Source organism: Sphaeramia orbicularis, chromosome 5, assembly GCF_902148855.1.
Source record: "Sphaeramia orbicularis chromosome 5, fSphaOr1.1, whole genome shotgun sequence".
Lineage (NCBI taxonomy): Eukaryota > Metazoa > Chordata > Actinopteri > Kurtiformes > Apogonidae > Sphaeramia > Sphaeramia orbicularis.
Genome location: NC_043961.1, coordinates 20,642,561 through 20,661,597, shown reverse-complemented (window position 1 = coordinate 20,661,597; position 19,037 = coordinate 20,642,561). Strand labels below are relative to the sequence as shown.

Genomic DNA, 19,037 nt, shown 5'->3' with positions numbered 1-19,037 from the left:
AAATTAAACTCTTATGAGCTACTTTTGTTGTTATCATTATGTTTGTCCAAACAAATGTACCTGTAGTTGTACCAGGCATTAAAATGAACAAGAAATTGAAGAAAACAAGGGTGGTCTAATCATTTTTTCTGTGATTGTATATATTCAGTATATTGACTGGAACTGTAAGTATTATAACACAGATACTGAACCTGTTCAGTCTGAAGGCAGGTAATAAATAAACAGTCCTTGGATAAAATTAATAAATACTAAAGAGCCAATAACTCATCTTTCTCAAATTTGACTGACTTTTTGGCCAGTGTGTTTCAAGTATGTGGCAGGTAAAGCATTTGGTGGTTGTAAATGCATTTACTTGATGGTGTGATAGTGTGTAAAAGGCTAAAAATCCCAGCGAGTATCAATGCATTTTCATAATGAATTGGAAAATAGTTGGTGATAGTAAAAAGCAGGTTATGTAGTTTTTGTTCTTAAATGCATATAGGAGAAGTGAAAATGAAAACTAGCCGTTGACATATCAAAAAACATACAAAAAACAGCGTTACCGCAGGGTCTTAAACGTCTTGAATTTACAAATCTGCATTTAATACTTTAAAAAGTCTTAACAAGGTATTAAATTATATATGGTAGGTCTTATGTTATGTTGCCATAAACTTGTTGGCTGTTTTCTGTTTAAATGTGTCTGTTAAATGTCCAAGCTGCAAAGAAGGTAACGTTAGTCAACTCAGTTCCACCCGTCCCAACTTGACAATTTATACTAAAATTAGGAACCAGTTATTGCTAACTTTGCAGCCTCCGGTGAGAAATGACTCAAGGAATCAAGGCGTTGGAGTAAAGTAAATACATTTTCCTAAATTCTAGGAGTCAAATTTTTGCCAGTATGGCTGTGAAATGGGCATTAAATTCTGTTCTAAGTAGTCTTAAAAGGTCTTAAATTTAACTTGTAGTAACCTGTAGGAACTGTGAAAAAAAGAAAAAAAAATAAAACAAAAATGCAAATTAACTAGCACTCCTGTTTGCTGCTGAACACCAATGCATCACGCTGAAAATTCTGGGCTTAAAAATGAACTTATTGGCTATCTACTATATATAAGAAAGAACAGAATCCAGGTGCAAACCCAGCAGCAAATGTCTTATCTGTTCACATCAGGAAAACATGAACTGAAACTAGAAAAGTCTGCTTCCTAAAATATTCGGAGAATCTTGTTTTGGTATAACAAAAGGAAAATGTGCCAGATATTTTGCGACACATTCATATTAGATTGCACTATTCTTCCTGCAGTGATTTGCCTCGGGACACTGTCTGGTATGGTTCAGTTAGTTTGTGAGTGGGTGATAAGTTGCCCTTGAATGAAGTCATCAGTGGTGAATGAACGACACAGCCTAAACTCTCCATCACACAGATGAAGGGAGGAGACAAAGAGGAACGGCACAATTACCCGCCTGAGGGGTAATAAATGCCTCTCCCTTGGAAGCAATTCCTTCCCTGTGCAACACTCTGAACCATTTACCAATTATCTTTTACCTACAGGGTAACATACAGGGTCACTTACTGTAAAGCTGGTTTAAAAAATAGGGGAAGCTGCTTGTGAGTAAATGCTGCTGCACGTACTTGTTTGCAGGACTATAAAGCAGCAGTATTGTAGAGCACAGCGTTAATAAAAGTAATATAAATATTAACATTTGCTCCACTATATGAAGGGTGATAAACTCAAGCATGTGTACAAGATCTGTTAGTGAGATGCTGGGAAACATAAGCAGAACACAGCAGTAAATATTATATGATAATGAGTCTTATCGATGTGGTTGGAATTAACATTTACAAATGTGCACTTGAACTCTCAACAAAGGGGGAAAACTTCATCACTATTCTTTACAAGCAATTTGCAGATGATCAGCTAGTTATTAGGCATGTGCAAATGTTTTATGACATTTATAAAAGGTTACTGAAACCTCATCAGGCGGTCCCATAAATGGGCTTGCCATTTGAGCGTTTGTCAATATAATATGTGTCGGTTGTGCATTGCATTGGTTCAGTTAATCACTTATCACACTAAAAAGACTGAAAGTGTTTGCGGGAGCTCTGCTGAGCTCAGAGTCTGACCTGTCCTTCCCTGTGTGCGACGGCTGCCCCAGCCGCCACAGTGGCAGCCAGCTGGGGTGGGGGCTAGTAGGGGCGGTTGGCGTCCTTTGGCCTCTTCAGCTGCACCTTGAGTCTTTTCATGCCGATCTGGAAGCCGTTCATTGACTGGATGGCAGCTTGGGCACTACCCGGATTATCGAAGCTCACAAACCCTGGGGGAATGGCCAAATAAGAGAAAGACGGATGTGGTTAGATGAAAATGCCAGTTTCACAGGCAGTTGGGTGTTTAGAAATAATGGAAATGAGGATGAGGCTCATTAGGATGAAGCAGGGGATTATGGTACAATTTAAAAAAAACTTTACAATTATAAAGAGATCATTCATAATAAAGAAATCAATACAAAAGTTATTTAAAACATCAAATAGTTACATGACAAATATAATATAAAACGATACTATATAAAAAGCATTTACATATTTAGCTTTCGTATACATACAGTATTATCAAGTCTGTGTAACAGCAATATGACAACAACAATAGAATCACAATAAGTACAGAAAAAGCAGCATGCAACCAAAATCACAGTATGAACTTGGTGATGGGATTTAAAACCAAAACATCAGCATTTCAGAGTTTTGGTTTTTAACTTCCACTCGAATGTGAAAAAGCATCAAATCACAAATTAAAACCTGCATTGCAAATTTGCAGCGTGAATAATACAACACTAATGTTGTGTTGTATTAATGAGCAAATGCTACTTTGCAAATGGGTTGCACCTGACAGACTCTCCATTAAACATTCTTCACAATCCATTTATAATTTGCCACATAATTATATGTTCAACTAAATTGTGCTGTCAGTGGCACAAAGTGAGACAGCAGTTCTTTATCTTTGCGTGCGAAAGTTTGTTTTATATTCTTAGCACGCATTGCTTTTGCTTACGGTAGAAGTAGAGAGTCACCCACTAACTTCACACACAAATACTAACATTTTGTTTTTCATTACATGTCACAAAGAGCACAGCAATTTAACTGTGTTACTGTGGCATTAAAACAAAGCTCATTTCAATCACAATTCCTCTTCGGCACAATCAGTTTGAGCTGTGCATCTAACTGTGTCACCGATGTAATTACTCAGCTCTTCAGAAAGGAAAAAAAAAACAGCTTTAATGATTTGAAGAAAAACTCAAACACACATTCTCAAATCTCAGTTTTCTCAGAAGCAACCAGCTTTCACACATCTGCACAGAGATTTTCCACTGTTTGATTTTCTGTAGGGTTTTTCTTTTTTTTCTTGTTTTTTTTTTTTTTTGGTTAAAAGGAGGGGAGGGGGGGTTGAAAGGTTAGACAGGGGTGTTGACTGCAGTAAAGAAGGTGATTAGTAAAAAGAATAATCAGAATAAATAATAATCTTTTGGTTTTATTCATTTTTACCCACCAAAGCATTTACTTTGGTTTGTCGCCCGATCCACAAACACTTTGGAGGAGATGACATTACCGAAAGGCAGGAACATCTGCATCAGTTCTCCATCCCCAAACTCCTGAGGGAGGTGGTAGATGAACAGGTTGCAGCCTTCTGGTCCTGCACATGGAAACAGAGAGAGAGAGAAAAAACAGAGACAGAGGATAACGGTCAGAGAGACGAGGATAGACGACGAACAGGAGTCAGAATGATGACATATTAAAGGAGTTATCCACTTATTTCCTGACACAGATTTTGGTTGTGTGACTGAACTGCTGGTTTAACTGTTAAAATCATCATCTCTGGAGGCCACGAAATACCTCAACAATAGTCTTTAAGATGCATCAACTGGTAAACGATCTGTGTTGTTTTTTCACTATCCACAAGAGGGCAGTAAGGCCCAAAACATGGATGTCCCATGTCTGGAGGTCAGTGAGTTCATAGGCAGGTTTACACCTCTGTTTGCAACGCTGAGTGGTGGTAGTTAAGTAGAAGCAAAATATAATTATCCTACAGTTGAAAGGGATTGTGAATGCATCATGACTCAACAGTCTAAATATGCCTTTTCTTTGTTTCATTATTCCAACCTTAAACTCTCCTCTTCCTTATACTCAAAATAGATGAAAAATGAGAGTTAAAGCTGGTCAGTTTAAGTACTTTTTTATATTATTATACTATACTTTGAGTCATGTGTACTCCATATGCTTTTTTTTTGGCAGAGCACATGTGAAATTACCAAAATCCCATATCCCATATTCGGATAATGATGCGTAACACAACATATGACATTTTCTGTTTAGTTCACAAATAACTAATATAAAGTGACCACAATGAAAGGCCTATTTCTAATTAAATTATCATTAAATATAAGTCAAGAAACAAGAAATACTTACTGACTTGATTATTTTTCTTCTTTTATTCAGAAACTTTATTTAAATTAGTATATAAAATGAAGCTGATAGAAATATAATGTAAAAAAAAATATGGAAAAGTAAATAGAAAACACTTGTTAAATATAGTTGCAAACAAAGTAAATATAGACCTAGCATGTAAGGCTTTTAATTTAGTATTTGATTGTAGTAGGAAAGAAACAAAGATTAATACAGACCTGATAAATAACTAAAAGTAAATATGAAATGCTTTAAATTATAGGAAGAAAATAAAGGTATGAATAACACATAAACAGAATCCAGAAGAACACAAAGTATAAATTCCCAATAAAAATGGTGATTTGTAAAGCAACAAAATAAACGACAGAGCTTGTTGCGAAACATAAGATGACATTTTTCCGATATATACTGCACGGCTCTGCTCAGGCACATTCTTAAGTTAAATGTGGGTGTTTGCTCCAAGTCTAAACTGACAAATAATGACTAACTGTTTCCTCCATGTATGAACTAGTGTCTTCCATAGTAAGTGCCACTTTGTGGTGTGTGTGAGTGTGTTACCTTCTCGTTGCTGCTGTGGAATGATGGGTGGAGGGTGGGGGAAGGCTTGGCTAATCTGGCCATATGCAGCGGGGTAGGCTGCTGAGACACACACAAAGACACACATACTGCGGATCAGATAACAGCCACGACTACAGCACACGCACACACACACACACGGATACATCCAAACAATGTGATATATGCAGGGGCAGAGCAGGCAATCGATCAGATAACAGACAATAGAGTCTACATGTTGCACACACACTATGCACGGTGGAGAAAATAAATTGCTGTAGTGCAACTGAAGCACTTAATGTTACATGATCAAAATTCTAATTTAAACAAAGGCGCATATTTATCTTTCTGGCACACAAACACACACAGATCGGTGATGCTGTGAGAGTGACAGACAGACCTGCATACTGCTGGACTCCTGTGTAAGCCTGCTGGAGAGGATCAGCTGCAGTGGGACTTTGAGCTGCTCCAACAGAGGCACAGAGAGAAGGAGGCGAAGGAGGTGGAGGGGAGCATGGATGGATAGAGTGTGAGAGTGTGTGTGCAGGGGATAGAGTCAGAGAAATGAGACAAAGAGAGCAGGAGAGAGACGGAGGGAGAATGTAGATGGAGGAGAGGGCACAGAGAAAGGCGAGAGTAATATATAACAAGGGGGAGAGGGGGGAGGAGGGATGGAAGGAGAGGCGATGGAGAGAAGAACAGACAGGAGAAGAAAAGCAGAAAGGTTAGAGAGCCGCACAGCGCTGTGTCAACTCGCTGCTTTCAGTGTGTGAGGAAATGCATTCTGAATCCCTCGCTTTCTGGGCTTTTTACTTAATGGTCCTTCCAAAGCATTTCAAAGGTAGCTTGTTTTTTCTGAAGCAGAAAAGTAAAACTTTGAAGAACCACAGATAAACAGCACAAAAACAACACATGGCCCCACTATCACCACAGGAAAGGAAAAAGATCTAATGGACTTCTATTCATTAAAACACATCCTATGACAGATTAATAAATAAAAGAAGAAACATTTATTTCTCTAAGTGCAGTTAGACATATAAAACAGGACGACACACACTCACAACACAGGATGCACCTGTTGCTGCCACAACTACAAATGTAAGAGATTTAATTACTACTTAAATGACTCTCCCTGAATTTATGCACAATAACGCTACCACAGATGCTGTGTTCACCCATCTACACACATAGTACATGCAGAGTACACCACTGAGAAAACACACACACGCACACTGATAACCCCACTATCACTGAAAAACCAAAGAAATACTTTACACGTCACACTGTGGAATAACAGCAACACTGAGGCAGGATCAAATAACCGGAGGAAATGAAGAGAAGTTGGAATAAAGGGGGGGAGGGGGAAGGGGAGGGAGGGGAGCACTACCTTCAGAGAGAGAGGAGAGGAAGCAGCCACCCTGAACCCCAAAACAACTCCGCGGAGCCACGCCCAAGCCGTTTTTCTCCGAGTCCTCCCTAAAAACCACCTCCTGCAACACTGGGGAGACAAGAGTGGGAAAAGGAAAAAAAAACAAAAAAAAAACCGATATTTTTCTTCCACCTCTGCACAGATAGAACCAATGAGGTACTAGCCACGGCTCATGACACAAGCGCATACTTAGGCTCCAGCAGCCCGTAAGCACCTTGCCAAACACTTATTTCCTCGACATGCTCACTGTCTTTGGGCTACGTTCATCTGGCCTCAGCCTCCTGAACATGCTTCAAGGCTATTCACGCCTGTAAGCCTGCAGCATGCACAACTTTCCAATGAATGCATTTACAGTGTATTTTCAATACAAACTGCATTAGTTTTATATTATCCATGTCTTTGAGTAAGTGTTTGCATACATGTCACTGGATTTATCAGACTTACCAGGGTAATGGTGTATCCCGTTGGTAAAGACAGCCTCTGCAGGGGGCTGCCCATTTGCCTGTGGGGGTGGCATGCCTGTAAAACCATTTACACTAATGGGGGAGGGGATGCTGGTCACTGTGGGGGCGCTGATGCCTGGAGGGGTACTGCCACCTGCAACCACAGGGTAGAGGCCAAAAGATGAGACAAAGAGAAACAGTAAGCACTCAACTGTATTTTTTCCCCCAAGACATTATGGAGAAGTTTTACTTTGACTGGCCACATAGTAACTCCTGCAAATGTCAAAGGGGCCGGTCCAGTGGGCTGTTGAAGACACTAAATGTCAGGGCTGATTCCTCATCCCAATATGGCCCTAACTGTGACACCATGGCCATTAGACTCAAATGTTAGACATATTGTATAAGAATGGGAAAGAATTGTGTTGATGATATCAAATGGGTACCAATAATGTATTTGTCTCAGATGATTGCAAGTTAGGCCACAATGAATTATGTTCATTTGTTCAGTTTTAGTTTCTCTATGAAGATACATCTAGTATAGTTTCTGGATGAACATACACATACACATGCTCATTTAAATCCTCACTGCTACAGTGTTATTCCTCTGCAATGCAGAAGGAAATTCATAAAGAAACATTTTTAATTAATATTTTGACCACTAGATTCACTGCATGCATATATTACACTTCAGAAAAACATTCCAAATAAATGCTAAGGTTATAAACCACATTTTCTTGCCCTAGTTTTAGTTCCCAGATGTTTAGACGTTGCTTCTTCAGGGACTATTTTCTGATTCTTGTTTCGATGCATGAGTTTGAAAGATGAACTGCACTTTAAATCAGACGTACTACATAAACAGCTTCACCATTATGTAGATACCGGATTCTATAGATGCTTTATTTTGATGTGATTCATGATTTCACATGTTCGTATTATTTACAATAAAAGTCATGTGCACTATAATAACGCACAGATGACATGTGTTACCTGACGTGGGGGTTAGTGGTGCTCCTGGGAGGCCATTGATGGTGGCCATGTGCTGCATCTGGGCAGCAGCAAAGGCTGCCATTGGACTGAGGTAGCCTCCCTGGCCTACAGACGCCATCAATGCTGCCTGCTGCTGCACCTGCACAGTGGAGGAGAAACACTTATTACAGCAAAGAGGAAAGAGAGGCGTATGGGCTATTAAGTAGAAACCTTCTATTTAATCTTACAAAATGTGTGCCTCATATGTCTTATATTATGTTTTTCATTTCACAGCATATGGGGGAATAAGGATTCCTAATAACTGGACATATTTGCTATCACAAATATATGTGTAAGCTAGGTGTGTGCATTCCATTTAATATCTGTGGTTCATTGAGTAAATAACTGTGGATGAAAAAGGCATTTTGCAGGGCGTCTTGCCTGAGCGTAGGCTCCGTAAGCTCCAAACTGCAGGGCCATAGGGTTGAAGATGCCCATCTGACCAGCCATCTGCTGCATGCGGCGGATGGTGCGCTCTTTATCCGTGTCGGCGAACTTTACCACCAGACTAGATGAGGCACCCTGTGCACCCACCCATCCACCCACACAAAGAGACACACACATATTAACCAGTACACGTAAGTGAGCACTGATGGACACATGACATAAGCGTACATAAACATGCACATGTTGCATATTTTGCTTTTCTACTAACTAAAATAAGATGATGACAAAAATATCATGCAAAAAGGTTTTTTAATGAGGTTAAGACCAAATAGGGCCTTTCTGTGTGGAGTTTGCATGTTCTTCATGTGGGTTTCCGACTTGTGTTCTTGTTTTCGCCCAATTTTCTGATGTTTCCTGCCAAGGCAACAGTCTCAGAGCTCTTGCTGGTGCTCTCTGCCCCAGAATAGTTAGCATGGGTCAAATGCAATGGAGAAAATTCCTCACTGGGATTATTAAAGTACAAGTCATCTTAACTTTAAGAAGGTAATTAAGTGCTATGTGACTCATCTCTCTATGTGACTCACTGTAACATAAATCTACATACTCACACATGCAATTACGTTATACTCACGGGCATTGTCTGGCTGCCGTGTAGTGCACTGATGGCTGCCTGAGCTTCAGCATGAGAGGAGTATTTTACAAACGCACAACCTAAAACGGGAGGCAAGGGAAAATGACTAAATCAAACCAGCATTAAAAAGAAAAAGTTTTCTGAAAAGGATATTATAACAAATCATTGCTGGAAACAAAGCTGCAAGTAAAGTGAGCTGTCTTTTTTTTCACCTGGGATAAGTTTTCTACAGAATTACAGCTACAAACATTAGATAAACAAAGCCCTCTTTGCTGAGTGAGGATGCAATTGTGTTGATCGGCGCTCAATAACTGGGCTAAACATGCCACTCTGACACCATTAACAACTTTGGGATCCTCTGATGGGGCTTAAAATGCCACAGCATTCTGGTGTCGCTTACTATTGACAAGGCCCGCTGATGAATTTGAATGATCAAGTTCCCAGTAATTATTGAGCTAAAGCCCACTTAGCCGAGTAAGCTGGCTGATGAGGCCTTGTTAATGGAGCTTCACGGAGGAATCAGAATGATCAAGCTCACTGTAATCATCAGGCTTAGTTATCATCGGGCCACATTGATTGGCTGCTAAGCCCACTGATGAACTTCATGCAGTGAACTTGTGAACACTCTGACAACATTTTGAAAGGACATATTTTTTCTGGCATGGCATAAAGCCTAACACTTAATAAAAAGGTTGACCCAGTGTTTTTTCCTCTTTATCAAAGCAATGTAGGTTGACTCATAAAGGTTAATGGGGTTCATCTGTAAAGAGTTGGTGGTTTCTATCTCTCATCCCTGCAGACAAAGCTTTTCTATGCCACTTACTGTTGAAAATATAACAAATCTACAGTATTCTTATGTAACTATCCTTCTGCTGATTGTGGAAACGGCCTTCTTTGACATCACTCAACATGGAGTAGTTAAAGAGAACTTTGCAAAGTCACCAACTTTGAAAGGCCAAATCATTTCTGTGCAGTAGCCTGTGAAAAAGTCTGCTGGCTCAAAGTCATAAACAGCTATAAACTCACCTTTGCTGTTTCCATCGGGACCTCTGAGGATGGTGCATTCCTCGATGCTGCCGAAGGACTCGAAAAGGCGCCGCACATCATCTTCTGACTGTTGCTTGTTGAGCATGCCCACAAAGAGCTTTCTGTCTTCTAAAAGGAAAAGTAGTAGGTCATGATCAGCGGACTGTAGATGCCTTTTGATATCACACAAAAAGACATGCTATCTTCACTGAAACTGAAGTGCTTTGTTCATCGTTAGTGTTATGACAAATCCAACAGGAAGTGGTTTCTAACATCACAGAATGAAACAAAGATGTATGTTTTCTGGTCATTTATCTGTGTTAGAACCGATTTCTACATTTTATTTTAAAGCAGCACTGCAGTACTTTTTTTTGGATCACTTTGATACAGAAAACGACAAGCAGGACGTGCTTGTAAGATATTGTGTATTCTGCCCTTTTAAAGTTATTCTGTGTGAGTAAATGGCTGCTTCCTTACACAGAGTCAGGCACAGAGTATCATTAGGATTCATCCTGAGTTGTGTTTCTGCCTACCTGATAAATGCCACTGTCCACTCTCTTATTGGCTCTGATGTGGTCTAAAAACCAGAGGCGCAGTTTGCTATTATAAGCACTTCTGCAATGCTCATAGTCATTTGATCCATTATTTTTATATAAAAATATTGATTAGTGTCAGATTAATATTTGCATTATGCTGGGGACACAGAAAAAGAGACAATGTGTTCACTTCTGTGGCAAATGTCAGTGCCACTAATGATACAGTTCTTGTTCATTTCATAGTCAGTGGTGCTTACAGTAAAATACGTCTTTTAAATAGAGTTAAATAGAGGCAAAAATGCTTGACTGGAATATATGTTATTTATATATTACAGTTGGGGTGGCACAGTGGTGCGGTGGATAGCACTGGCACCTCACAGCAAGAAGGTGCTGGGTTCGATTCTAACCAGGGACCTTTCTGCGTGGAGTTTGCATGTTCTCCCCATGTTTGCGTGGGTTCTCTCCAGGTACTCCAGCTTCCTCCCACCATCCAAAGACATGCACTGATAGGTTAATTGGTCAACCTAAAATTGTGAGAAAAATTGGTTGTTCATCTCTATATGTCAGCTCTGTGATGAACTGGCGACTCGTCCAGGGTGTACCCCATCTTTGCCCATAGGTAGCTGGGATAGGCTCCAGCACCCCCCCCCCAACCCTAGTAAGGATAAAGCGGGTTTAGAAGATGAATGAATGAATATTATAGTTGATCTCAGCTGTGCAGAGCTGGATTTGCAGATATGGATAGCAGTTGATAATACTAATTATCCACCTGCGTTTCAATTACAGGTTTGCAGCTGTGGATTAGTTTGCGACCACGGCAAGAAAGTCTTTGTGCAGTCCCTGTCCTGTGGGATCAGGGCTGGCATCGTGCCCTCGGCATGGGTCACAGATGCTTGTGGAACAGCATGATGAAGTTGCCTGATTACGACACGGTGCTCTCTCACATCATCCTCAGTGTTGCTTGCTCAGCCTGTGTCTGTAGTAGATGTATGTTTATAGCCCACTGGCTAATCCTTAGAGATGAAAATATTTTGGTACGGCTTGTTACATCTTATTAATGTACCATAAAATAAAATGCCACCAATAGTTTTACTCCTACTACTTGTCTTACAGTGGGTCAACATTCTTGGTGGACACTGTCGGTGTCACTTGTTTCCTGTTGTGGTTATCTAGTTATTAATCTCTGGATACGACAATATATTGTAACTTTTTGCCTGTAATGACACAAAATCTGTGTGAAGTAACCCCATGTTTCCATACTATCTACTGTATCTACATCTGGTAGAGTTTCGTACTTTCTTCCACTTACAATTATTGTAGATGATTCATTTATCATTGTTTGTTTACCTGCTTTACTAGTTTCAGCTGCTTCCTGTAGCCTTTGTCAGAAGTGTCACAATGATGTTACTGTACCTTATGGGCTGCTCAGGACGGTTGGAGCAAACAGCAGGGAGGGTTTATGCCCCCTGCTGTCTGACATCTTCTCCAGAACCACATCCCAGGTCTCTCCATGGCCATGGATAGAGAGGCCTTTGAGATTCAGAAACGCACATGCCAAAGACAATGAACAGGCGTGATGGCGAATGCACCTTATCACACACCTGGGATGCGGTCCTGGAGAAGACATCAGACAGCAGGGGGCATAAACCCTCCCTGTTGTCTGGCCAACCCTCCTGAGCAGCCTATAAGAGATGTCACAGCAACATCATTGTGACACTTCTGGCAAAGGCTACAGGAAGTGCCTGAAACTAGTAAAGCAGGTAAACAAACAACTACCCCTGTCTGATAAATGAATTATCCAGAATAAATACTGTATATTATATTACACTACTATCACTTTTTTTCCCAAGTTGAACAGCGGAACATAAAATGCTGCTGTTCCTTTATTCAATTAGTCAGGAATACCTCACAATCAGAATCCTTTATGATCTGTCATGACAGAAAATCACCAAAGCTTTCACTATTTTCCACTATTTCCACTAGTGTCTCTCTTGTCTCCCCCCCCTCACCTCCTCAAAATGGAAAAACAGCAACGGTTAATTTCCACTCACTCCCATTACAAATCCAGGTTATACTGCATGAAATTTAAAGCCGCAAAATACTGTTCATAACATTAAAAAATTCTACTTTACTGCTCCACTTTGGTTGAGGTTTGGTTGCCTTTAGGCACAAAAACAACCTGGTTAGTTTTGGAAAAAAGGGTCAAGGAAAAGACTAAAATAGACACACCTGGCCACACTTCATTAGCTCTGTGCCAAAACTGGACATAGGACACAGGAAAAAAACTTTCTGGGTTGTTCAAATAGCTTATATTTCTTTTCTTTTTGTTTTTCTTTTCATTTTGCAGTAGTCTTGGATGATGTGAAATGTAGTTTGCAGGAAATATGCCAAATTGTGTCAGAACTTGTTTTGGTGAACACTTGCATGTGAGGACGTGAGCTGTGGAATTAAGATAAGTAAATCCCAGGAAAACACAACCACAGTTTGTCCTTCTGTCATATCTGTCCCTGAACACCTCTTTCTAAGGACCGTCCCTATTTAACCCATAAAACCCAAACAGCCACTGGTGACTAAAACCATCTACTGATGTAAACTGTTTAATACCTGTTGATCCACTAATCCTATCAATACATGTAAATAATTGGTGTTAAAGGGGTCATATTTTGCTAAACCCGCTTTTATTAGTCTTTGGTACATTTATTTGTGTATTTGGACCCAAACAGTTCATAAAGTTTGAATTTGAACCCTCCAGGTGCTGCAAAGCGATCTTTATATTCATTTTGGCAAAAATTAAGTGGATTTCTACAACCTGTTTTAATTCCTGCTTAATTTGTTGAATGTACACTAGTTACGTCACAACATTTGCACATATAAGGTCAGGACTTCCGACAAACATTTCTCCGAGTATCCCATAATTGTTTGTCGACAACAACGGTTGTAGTCCATACTGACAATATGTCCAAACTTCAAGCCAGTTACTGAAAATGTTCAGTTGTTGGTTGAAAGGGAAAGAGCAGCACAGCCAACAACCTGGAAGTGACTCATGTGCATTTAAAGGGCCAGCGCTCAAAACGACCTTTCTAGTGTCATTACTCAGAAATAAGGTTGAAGATGGACCTGTGCAGTTGAATTAATGAAGAATTCCGACCCAAGCATAACATTTACAGTTTATATAGACCACAGGGAGATGTCTTAAAATGCATAATTCCATTTAAAAAAAAGCAAAATATCACTCCTTTAAATGAAATTTATCATTTTTTCATGGTCATCAGATATGACCCATTTGGACGTTCAGAGGCTCTGTAGTTACTGCAATATTGATTCACCAATCAAACCCATGGAGTTGGATCAATGACAGTGGATGGAAGCACTGGGTTTTTGTTTAGTTATTGATATGTTTGTTGAAAAAGTCACTTTTTCTTCAATTTTCACTGTTTCTGATATAATAACCCTCAACTTTAATCTGAGCTTTTCTGAACATCTACATGATCAGTGAATTAGATATGGGGAAATACCTGATTTCCCCTCAAAAAAAAAAACAAAATACAGAGGATAATATTAGAATAAATGCTGATAAATCACTAAGCAAAGGTTAAATAGAGAGAAAAACGAATTTGGGAACTGACACAGAAATAGCACCGGGTCTTTAGGGGTTAATGATCTCACCAGGCTTCTAAGCTTTACTTTTTCTTTTCATATATCTGCAAAAAGTCGCCACATCACCATAAAGAACATAGACAGGTCATTTTAAGGCCTTTCACATTTTGTCATTGTGGTGAGTCTCTACTGTTGGCTGAGAAAGACTACAATGAAACTTCCAGCTGCTTCTTTTTACCCAACAGCAACCACCATATCAGGAGAAACCTCATTCATTTCTTAATCTCATTCCCCTCCAAACAGGCATCCCAACCTGCAAGGAGGAGACGTGACTCTGTCTGCAAACTTCCACTTTCTCTTAGTCAAAGATGACAGCTGCACCATTTATAAAGCATTTGATTTAGCGTTATTTCTCATTATCTCTATGAATGTGAATATTATAATGGTAAGAAAAAGAAATGGATGAAAAGTTGCTGCTGCCTGCTGTGAGAGTGGTGATGACGAAGAGAGAAAAAGAAATGATTGTAGCACTTTAGAGCCGAGAGAAAGTATGTTCAATAAAAATATTCTATTTTCCTTTTCTTGAAAGCAACAAGAAGTGCTTTATAAATGCTGTACGGGCAGTTTCTGACCAGTAAAATGAAAAATGCCTTTTTATTCTTTTTTTCCCCTCAGTTTTATTTGTTGTTGAATGTTCTGACTTTTTAAATTTCTGTTTCTGAAAATGTGGTCTTCTTATTTGTAAAAATCACATGAGTCATATATTAATAACAGCTTCATTTTACATATCATGATGATGAAAATATAGGAAAAAAAGAACCATGGGGGAGGGGGGGGGGACACATACTGTTGCGTACATTTCCACAAAAGGTGTTTTCAAGGCAGCTCAGGTTTGTTAATAGAAAGTGAGCTCCAACTGCATTCTCCTGTGGTTCGCACAATAATGCCACTGCCAAAAAATTGAGTTCATACATATTAAAGGTTTACGTCTATGAGCGAGTACTTATGAACATGAGAGTGATAGCAACATACTGAATTTAGACATTACACATGCTAAATAGGCCTGAGTTACAGCCCAGCAACATCTGTCATTTAAAACTCTGACCTGTATGTAAGGAACAGTGTCATTCAAAGCTTGTAGAAAGGACAGATGTGTTGGTGTGCCTCTGCTCAGGTCAGGACATGATTAAAATTCAACTGAAGACCAAGTTTCCACAGCAGGTCTTTCCAGAGGGGCTGTTTTAATGCAAGCCTTTTAGCAATTATTATTACTTCACATACATTACTGTGCGCTGTTTCATAGGAATAAGACAATAATTCTAACTGTTCAGCAAATAATTAGAAAACAAGTGGTGTCAGGCACAACAAATCCCGCCCCTTGCACGTATTTCACCCATTATAAGTAAATGGGAAGATTAAAAAAAAAAAAAAAAAAAAAAAATCATAAAAAATTTGACCTTTGACCTACCTTTCCTAAAATGTAATGACATCTGTTCTGGGTCACTGGCAATCTATAAACCCAGTTTGGTATGAATTCAACCAATAGTTTTGCTGCTGAAGCGTTAACAAACAAAGAAACAAACAAACCGAACCAAAAACTACAAAAGCACTCAGAGAGCACAGACCCCCACCAAGGCAGATCAACCCCCCCACCCACCCCCTGGATCACCACCAAAATTTAATCATTTGTTCCTTGTGCCAGTATCAACATTTCCTGAAAATTTCATCAAAATCCTTCCATAACTTTTTGAGTTATCTTTCTAACAGACAGACAAACAAACACACAAACCCCGATGAAAACATAACCTGGGTAATAATAACAATACCCCTTGCCTCCTCCCTCAGGGGTGGGGTAATAAATTTCTGAAAATTAGCAGAAAAAAATTGAAGTTATGAATACACTGGAAGTCACTAATCACTAAAAGAATATAACCACATTCTGCACAGGGTTTTATGAGACTGTGTGATTTGTTTATGCACTTTGTACCACTTTATCATATATGGTTCAAGGTTCTTTATTGTGATCAGATGAAACAATATTTGTTCTTGGGACCAGCAGCGTACACTAATCAATAAACTTATAATAATCAATAACTTTAATGGAAAAACTACACGTAAGCAATAAGTAATCATACACAGTAGAATACACAACTATAAAGACCTGTATGTTGAGACAAAACAGCATTATTTTACAGTTAAGAACTTAAATCTCTTCGTCTTTTACAGCAACTAATGTCCAGTCTGTGTTGAGGTTAAAATAGGCATTTCCATAAACACTTAAACCTTAAATGTCACTTTTTTATATTTTCTAATTTTAGTATAATAAATTGTGGATGATGTCCTGAGGTAGAAATCCTGCTTCAAAGCTTTTAAAAAAAGAAACGGTACAATTAGTTCCTGCATTAGTGCGAGCACATGACAGCGTGATTGAGTCACTGAATGAATGTTTGAAGGGAATTGTGAGGCAGAAGGCAAAAGTGTGTTAGTGCACGTTGGAAGCAGATGTGTCAGTGTGCGAGAGCCGTTTTTACGTTATGCAGAATCCGAGCTTTGTGGAAATGGATGTATATGTTGGGAAATTAATGAGCCTCGGTGCAATTGCCTCTGAATGCGCTCTGCAAATTACCGTGAGGATATCTGTGTGTGTGTGTGTATGCACGCTTAGGGTCCATTCCCCACTGCCTGTGCCTGACAGGGTGTCCTTGCCGAGTCAACAAGACTAATCTGCGCTCTGGCCTTGCACTGGGGGGGAGTGTTTACAAGAGTGGAGCGCACATCAGGGGTGGAGGACACACACATATGCACACACATACGTACACACAAATCTTGAAATATTTGCCCGCACACTCCCTTGTTCTTTGCTAATACGTACACACACATACAGTACGTAGAACACACCTCACTGGTGGCCGAAGTATACAGTTCCTCTGGGAAGGCACCAATAAATATTACATCTTTCTTTGGGAAAGGGCTGTTAACACACACGTATTCAGCTGGAGAGCAAATCAATACACAACAAGAAGGCCTTGCATCTCTGCAACCATGTAAAATTCACACACACTCAACAGACATTACATGACAGTTACACTTCCTGATTTTCCTCATGCTTTATTAGTGGTCATGTCATTTTTTTCTTTTTTTTGTTTATTTGGTTATTTTTGAAGGATTTGCAGCACTGAGTAAGAAAAATTAACTCAAACATGTTACGTTAAAACTTTTGCAACTTGATAAAAAAAAAAAGGAAAACCCACACTATTCCTTCCATTTCTAATGCACAACCGAACCCATCTGATATAACATGAGTTAAAGCTCTAAGGCACGTATAGTTTGATCCCCATGAGTGTTTCCTTTCTCTGTAATTACCTAAATTGTGACGGCTAATTGTACAGTATTAAAGTTTAATAAAGGTTGCTTCACATTAAGGCATTTTTATGATTATTATAATTTTCACTGCAGATGCTTAAAAAATTCTACAATCATCTTTTTTTTCCCCATTAGAGCTACGCTTCACTATTGTAATATACTCTTTATCAGTGTTTTTCAACCTTGGGTTCTGGACCCCATGTTGGGTCTCCTGGAAATCAAATGGGGTCGCCTGAAATTTCTAGTAATTGATTAAAAATAGAACAACTTACTAATAAAAAAATATATGGTGAGTTGAGAGAGACAATCACAAAATATAAAAGACATGACAAACTCTGAAGCTGAAACTGAAGCACTGTGGTACTGTTTATCTTTCAAATGTTCATTGTGGTCAGTTTCAGATGCTGCAGCTCTTTCATAATTCATAGTATGAATTATTGTTTGTTCAGTATTAATTGTCAGCCTTGTAAATACAAGCTGGACTGACTGTACATATCCTGACCAAGGAAAAGAAAATTCTCACTTTGTGCAGTAATCTACACCTGGCTATACTGCCTCCGTCCATAATAGTATACATTATATAGACTAAATGTCGTCTAAAATTAACATTTATTTGCAACATAGAATAGCAAACTATTACATGATCAAAAACAAATTAATTTTAGCAAAAAAAGAAAAAAAAGTCTCTGTTTTGAATGTCTGGGGTCACCAGAAATCTGTGATGTTGAAATGGGGTCACAAGCTGAAAAAGGTTGAAAACCACTGTACTATATGGACAAAAATACTGGGACACACCACACTTACAGCTGGTAGGATTTCCCATTCTAGTTGATTGGAGATAATATCACTATAGAAGTGTTTGTGTCAGTTGTTATCAATATTTACCCTGATAAATGTCAAATAAATATTTCTTTTAAGTTTAAAAGCTGATTTTACTTCCTGAGTCAGAGTTGTAGAAACCAGACATTACTTGTAGGTTAAAATTCATTCATTCCTTAGCATTCTTTAAGGTCAGAATATGACAAATATTTCAGAAATTTAGAGGCAGAGCATTTTAAATAATTCTAAAAAAAAAAAAAAAAAAAAATCAACAGTTTTGACAGACTAAACAAAGTTATCCCTAAAGATGAAACAATAATATTCATTACAGTGATATATTTCACAATATAAAATTGTTTCAATCAATATTAATTCAATGAGTCCTCATACTTTTGTCCATATAGTGTATGTCACAGAAAAAAATATTGCAATGACTGTTTTTTTAGTATCATTCCCTATTTATATACAATATTTAGTCATTTGATTATACTCTGTATATTGTACTTTTTTATCACATCATCACAAATACTACTTGCTTGTCATGACATCACTTATTACATGGCTTTGGTGAAACAAACTGCGATTGTGCTAAACATCCTCCCAACTATAGAATTGTATTGAATATTTGATTTAATTGTGAAAACACCATGTAAGATATACACTCTATTAATATTTTTCTCAAATTATTGATTTGACTGGGTCGCTGTACATTATTGCACACTTAGAAGTATGAGTGCACTTGGACTCTGTGAAAAAAATTAAAGCAGAAGTAAAAAAAGAAAACATGTAGGCA

General features: G+C 38.7%; 1 protein-coding gene across 9 annotated transcripts in view; it reads right to left on the bottom strand.

Annotated features, from left to right (window-relative positions):
- Window positions 1-19,037, bottom strand: part of celf4 (CUGBP, Elav-like family member 4) — a 98,802-nt gene that overhangs the window by 5,263 nt on the left and 74,502 nt on the right. Inside the window, exons 4-13 of one of the 9 annotated variants that reach the window (XM_030134338.1) lie at window positions 9,930-10,058; window positions 8,904-8,983; window positions 8,267-8,407; window positions 7,847-7,985; window positions 6,861-7,013; window positions 6,375-6,485; window positions 5,388-5,450; window positions 4,991-5,071; window positions 3,519-3,662; window positions 2,102-2,292 (exon numbers count right to left, since the gene is read on the bottom strand). In XM_030134338.1, coding sequence (XP_029990198.1) covers window positions 2,165-2,292; window positions 3,519-3,662; window positions 4,991-5,071; window positions 5,388-5,450; window positions 6,375-6,485; window positions 6,861-7,013; window positions 7,847-7,985; window positions 8,267-8,407; window positions 8,904-8,983; window positions 9,930-10,058 — 1,169 coding nt within the window. In that variant the 3' untranslated portion in view covers window positions 2,102-2,164. The remainder of the gene's footprint in view (window positions 1-2,101; window positions 2,293-3,518; window positions 3,663-4,990; window positions 5,072-5,387; window positions 5,451-6,374; window positions 6,486-6,860; window positions 7,014-7,846; window positions 7,986-8,266; window positions 8,408-8,903; window positions 8,984-9,929; window positions 10,059-19,037) is intronic. The other 8 variants (XM_030134341.1, XM_030134339.1, XM_030134340.1 and 5 more) reach the window with 8 other exon arrangements.